This window comes from Bison bison, unplaced genomic scaffold (assembly GCF_000754665.1).
Source record: "Bison bison bison isolate TAMUID 2011002044 unplaced genomic scaffold, Bison_UMD1.0 scf7180017845453, whole genome shotgun sequence".
Classification (NCBI taxonomy): domain Eukaryota; kingdom Metazoa; phylum Chordata; class Mammalia; order Artiodactyla; family Bovidae; genus Bison; species Bison bison.
In genome coordinates, this window is record NW_011476026.1 from 15,248 (window position 1) to 20,853 (window position 5,606).

Consider the following 5,606-nt stretch of genomic DNA (forward strand, 5'->3'; position numbering starts at 1 on the left):
CTCATTCCTGGCCGGGAAGCCTTGCTTACTCAGCCAGGCCAGGTCGGACCACCTCGGACCCCTTGTCTGCTCTGTGTCCATCCTTCCAGGCTCTGAGTGTTAGACCTCCCTGCCTGGCCCCTCTCCCTGGTGCCGCACCCAGCACAGAGCAGAAGGCTCGGCGGCCAGGTCCGCAGACGTGGCAGCACCTTGGAGAGCTCCCTGCAGGGCTGCTAGGACTCCTGGCGCCTCCCTGAGATCCAGACCCCCCACCTTCGTCCAGCACCAGGTCTGACAGCCACAGGGTCTCAGACACATCCAGGGCTGGGAGAGGCAGGCGGCGGTGGCGCCCGCTTTGGCGGGAACCCCCTTCTCTGCTGAGCAGCGGAAGGGTGAGCGGGACCTACAGCTGTGAATAAGCCTTCTGTGGTCCCGGTTCGTGTTCTTCACGACCCCCGCAGCCACCCCACAAGGTCCGTGCTACCCTGGCCTCGGGTCAGGTGGGGAGGCTGAGATCCCTCAGGGAGGCGGGTCCACCCACAGACCCTCACGTGCCGTGCAGCCTTCAAAGGGCCTCGAGTCCCAAGCCCCTCCGACCTCACTGCCTGTCTGGTGCTGACCCAAAGGGTCACCTAGACTTACTTTGTTGAAAGCCTGAAGTGAGCTTTTCTTTTAATTTGCCTGTTCCCACAGTAGTTTTCTTAGAAGGCAGACTGTCTGTCTCACAGTTGAACTCTAGGACTGATTCTCCCACAGCGAGGCTAGTGCCATTCACTCACGCTCAGAAGGCAGAGCAGTGATTCCTGAACTTTCTGGATCAGGCGAATCTCCTGGGGCAGCTGTTACAATGCAGGTGCACAGGCATGCCCCCCAAGAGGATTCAGAGGCCCAGCAGATCCCAGGCCACGAATCTGTATTCCTAACCCAGGGTCCCGAGGGATTTTTTTTTTAATTTTAAAAAATGTTTTAAATTGTATTTGTCTGCACTAGGTCTTAGTTGAAACATATGAGATCTGGTTCCCTGACCAAGGATCGAACCCAGGGCCCCCACATTGGGGACGCAGAGTCCTAGCCACTGGACCTTCAGGGAAGGCCCCCAGGTGACTCTCAGAATTGACTGGGTGTATGCTCCTGGCAGGGCGGCCAGCCCGTGCAGAGGCCCTGGGGCATGGGAGAAGGTGCTGAGACGAGGGCGTCCCACTGATGTCTCCCACCGCACTTGGAGCAACGTCCTCACGTCCCGCCTTGATGTGGGCCCTGCAGCCCCTCTGCCGCTCCGTCCCACGCCGGGCCCCTCTCTCCTGGCTCAGTAGCCCAGCCACCCTGGTGTCTGTCTGTCTCTCTGGGAAATGGTTCCTCTGCTTGAAATGCTCTCCCTCTGGTCTTGCCATGACTGACTTCTCTGTCCTGCACACTTCAGCTTAAACGTCACCTCCTCACAGAGTCCTCCCCGGTGGTCACCTCTCTGAAGTAGTGGGGGGGAGTCCATTCTTCTCTAGGATCCTGCCCTGCTTCTTTCTTTTGTAGCACCAATAATTATGGAGGGTAATCCTGTTAACATGTGTCCCGTGAAGGCATGCTTGCTAATTTGCTTCAGTCGTGTCTGACTCTCTGCAACCCCATGGACTGTAGCCCACCAGGCTCTCTGTGGGATTCTCCAGGGAAGAACACTGGAGTGGATTGCCGTGCCCTCCTCCAGGGGGTCTCTCTGACCCAAGGATTGAACCTGAGTCTCTCGCATCTGCATCGGCAAACAGGTTCTTTATCATTAGCACCATCGGGGAAGCCCTCCGTGAGGGCAAGGGCTTTGTTGAGTTCATGGCTGGATCCCTAGTGGCTGTCAGGGCCCACAGGCAGTGCTGGGCAGAGAAATATCTGGGGAATGGACTGAGAGTCCCGGGGTGGGGGTGGGGGTGCAGGAACAGGAGCCGGGCACGGCTGCTCCGAGTGGTCCTGCCTACCTCCGCCCACCCTGCCCCAGGAAGACGGTCAAGAGCACCACTGTGGTGACCCTGGCTGGTGGCCCGATGGTACCTGCTTGGTCATTCAGCTGGTTGTAGCTCAGGTCCAGGGACTTCAGGCCCGTGTGGGCCAGCAGGAGCTCAGCCAGGCACTGGGCTGCCTGCTCTTCCAGGCCGTTCCCTGCCAGCTGCAGCCTCTGCACAGCCGGGCTCACCGCCAGGGCGGCACAGATGGCCTGGGCTCCCTCCGCTCCCAGGCGGTTCTCCGACAGGTCCACATCTGGGGGCCAGAACCAGTCCTCAGGGACGGGCTCCAGAGCCAGGCCCCACCCCTTCCATCCCCCACAGCTGCCCAGCCTGTCCCGGCATGGGGGACTTAGTGGCCGGACTGTCCTGGGGTGGGTGGTGAGTCTGCCCCCATCAGCTGGGTCCCCTGCGGCCCCAGGCAGCTCCCCAGAGCCCCCTCCCCAGTCCGTGTATCCACAAGCTTTGTCGGGGGGCTAACGCTGCCTACTATGCAGGGCTGTAATGTAGATGCACCCAGCCCCACAGAGGGTGATTCACTCCTGGCAGCCATGTGGCTCACCCGTGGAAGCCCCACTGCCACGTTTCCGGGGACTGGCAGTGACACCTAAGTGGCCTCGCATGGAGGGCTTACGTGAGCAGACACTCTGCGGAGTGTATGTCCCCACGTCTCCAAGGGCTGAGTGTTGAAAACTGAGGCTCAGGGAGACCCTTGCCCAGGGTCTCCCTGCCCTTCCGTGGCAGAGGCGGCATCTAGGTCCAGCCCCTCTCGTCTCGCCCTGCCTGGCCCCTGCCCGTCTGCCCCCTGCCTCTCTGCATCCAGGCACTGGGAGGGCACCACACACAGTGGGTGCTGGCTGGCCGAAGACAGTGGAGGAGGCCCCACAACTCCGGGTGCCCCGCAGAGGGCGTGGCCCCACCCCACCCTCCCCACCCTGTGATGAAGCCCTGCCCCCCAGCAGCAGCAGCAGCTGGGAGCGGGGTGGGAAGGCCCCGTGTTGGGTAGCCCAGCCCTACCCCAGGCTCAGAACCTACCACAGATACTGCAGCTTCTGCTCAGAGCGCCCGCCAGGGCCTCTGCACCAGCCCCACAGAGTCCATTGTCCCGAAGGTCCAGCCGCTTGATGCAGGGATTGGAGGTCAGTGCATGGGCCAGAGCCCGGGCCCCCTGGGACAGAGAGGGACCTGAGGGGCCTGGTCCTTCCCAGGGCCGCAGACACGGCAGGGCACTCCCTGGGCTCTGCCTGCGGGGCTCAGCCTGCTCAGTTCATTCCCACAGGCCCAGGGATGCCGGCTTCTCCTTCTCGGTCTCCCCAGGAGCTTAACCCAACAAATCAGGGGTGCTTTGCAGGCCCCGCCGGAGAAGGCAATGGCACTCCACTCCAGTACTCTTGCCTGGCAAATCCCATGGATGGAGGAGCCTGGAAGGCTGCAGTCCACGGGGTCACTAAGAGTCAGGCACAACTGAGCGACTTCACTTTCACTTTTCACTTTCATGCATTGGAGAAGGAAATGGCAACCCACTCCAGTGTTCTTGCCTGGAGAATCCCGGGAACGGGGGAGCCTGGTGGGCTGCCGTCTATGGGGTCACACAGAGTCGGACATGACTGAAGTGACTTAGCAGCAGCTGCAGGCCCCACAGTCCTTGTACTGAACTCTGTTGTAACCCCGATCCCACCTGTCACTCAGTGTGGGGGCTGGGACATGCCTGGGACCCCGAGTAGGGCTGGGGGAGTGTGGGGCAGTGGGCTCAGGAAGGGACCCCTCCCAAGGCTGCTGCCTCCCAGGTCCTCATCCTCCAAGCCTGCACGAGGGTTCCTCCCGGGGTACCTGGGGCCCCAGGCCACGGTGCCGCAGGCTGAGCTCTGGGGCGCTCCCTTGGCGCAGAAAGCAGGAGGCGGGCACGACGCTATAAGCCCGGCAGGACCTCAGGTAGAGGGTGTCCTTGCCCAGCTCGCCAGGCTTGCGGGCACCTGATGGGAGATGGGGTTCACGTGGCTCCCTCCCGGCCGGCCCCACTGCCCAGCCTGGTCTCCCCTCTGGAGGCGTTTCCTCCTGTGCTGGCGGGGACCGCGGCCCCACGTGCACTCCAGGCCGCTTGTGTAGCTGGTCCTGGCCCTCCCCTCCCCGTCCACCCCCCGGGACCCCGCAGTGTACGCTGTCTCTTCCACCGGACTGCAGACACAGGGCTGTGGTAACCTCTTATGGGGGAGGAAACTGAAACAATTCTAAGTTCCCACCTCCATTCCTTTAGTTTTTTTTCTGATGGCCCGGGTGAGACAGCCCTTCTTACACTGTTTGGGGTGTGGGGGGTTGCCTCTTAACCTCATTCTGGAAGCCTGTTCTAAGGATGGGACGCCAGGAGCATGGTGGGGAAGGCACAGGGCGAGAGCCGCCCCCAGCCGCACGGAGGGGTGCGCTCCTGCCGGACCGGGTCCCCTGCCTACGCGGCCCCAGCCTGCCCCCCACCCCCTGCCAGTAGGCACCTTCTGTCTCCTGGTCAGAGTCCGAATCCGCGTCCAGACCCTTCTTGGCCTCCCGGACCCCAGCAGGACACCCAGAAGCCGCCGCTGCCCCTTCCTCCTGGCCTTCCTTCTCCCCAGGCTCCTGGAGGGGACCCCTCATGGTTACGCCCACTCTGCAATCGCTGCCACAGAGCGGGGATGCGAGGGACTGCAGCGGAGCGCGGCCCGGGGATGGGATGGGCCCTCCGGCGCATTGGCCAATCTGATGGGGCGCTTGTCCGCTGCAGCCAATAGGGACGCCTCCCCGGGCAGCGGTTGCCTAGGTGACTCCAAGTTGTTGGTTGCTGCGGACGCCGCCGCCAAGAGCGCGCGCTGACCTTGGCTCGCTCGCAACCAGGACTGATCGGCGCGAGGCAGGCTTGCCTCCTCGTAGTCGTCTTTCCACTCGGGAGCCTGGGGCAGCTTCTCGGGGGCGTCGCACAGAGGGCTAGGGGGCCCGGCAGGGCTCGGCTGACTGCTTTCTGCAGCCAGGACCCCACTCCCACCCTGTGGGTCCAGCGCTCACTCACTCCCTAGCAGTTGCCTGTGTTTCTCTCTCCACCCAGGACGCCCTCCGCAGCGCTGCTTGCTGAGCTTCAGGTCTGCACAGGGCAGCTCCCTTCCTGAGGCTTTCCTTGCCCTCTGGGCTCCGGCTGGCCCAGGCCGCCCTCTCACAGTGCCTGTCCCACCTGTCAGCTCTCGGAGGTGACGGGTTAGAGGGCATGGGCCGGAGACTGCTCCTCCCTGTGCCCACGGCCCAGCTGGCAGAGTCTGCAGTGGATGGGAGGCCCTGAGCAGCGGGGAGGCTGGGCCTGAGCCCAGGGGCTGGGAGGTGGAGGCTGAGTCCTGCCTGAGTGTCCCTTTAATAGCTGCTGGCTTGGCCCTGCTTGGCGCCTGCTTCAGCTCCCTGTTCAGCTGTGGCTGCAGCTGCTGTGCTGACTCACGCAGCCTGGCCGCCAGCAGGAGCTGGGAACATGGGCTCCCCAGGCACCGGGGTGGGCTGGGGGCTTCTGGATTACAAAACGGAGAAGTATGTGATGACCCGGAACTGGCGGGTGGGCGCCCTGCAGAGGCTGCTGCAGCTGGGGGTCGTGGTCTACGTGGTGGGGTAAGAGAAGAGCTCCCGGGTGTGCTGGCC

General features: G+C 63.2%; 2 protein-coding genes across 3 annotated transcripts in view; one reads left to right on the forward strand and one right to left on the reverse strand.

Moving 5' to 3' along the window:
- The window catches only part of LOC104984818 (leucine-rich repeat-containing protein 74B-like), a 12,798-nt gene extending 8,141 nt beyond the window's left edge, over window positions 1-4,657 (reverse strand). For both annotated transcript variants that reach the window (XM_010834757.1, XM_010834751.1), the window contains exons 1-4: window positions 4,451-4,657; window positions 3,795-3,937; window positions 3,000-3,132; window positions 2,014-2,220 (exon numbers count right to left, since the gene is read on the reverse strand). In XM_010834757.1, coding sequence (XP_010833059.1) covers window positions 2,014-2,220; window positions 3,000-3,132; window positions 3,795-3,937; window positions 4,451-4,589 — 622 coding nt within the window. In that variant the 5' untranslated portion in view covers window positions 4,590-4,657. The remainder of the gene's footprint in view (window positions 1-2,013; window positions 2,221-2,999; window positions 3,133-3,794; window positions 3,938-4,450) is intronic.
- A 419-nt stretch (window positions 4,658-5,076) lies between these two features.
- Window positions 5,077-5,606, forward strand: part of P2RX6 (purinergic receptor P2X, ligand-gated ion channel, 6) — a 10,784-nt gene continuing 10,254 nt past the window's right edge. The window contains exon 1 of the mRNA XM_010834769.1: window positions 5,077-5,576. Within this exon, the coding sequence (XP_010833071.1) occupies window positions 5,443-5,576 (134 nt within the window). The 5' untranslated portion in view covers window positions 5,077-5,442. The remainder of the gene's footprint in view (window positions 5,577-5,606) is intronic.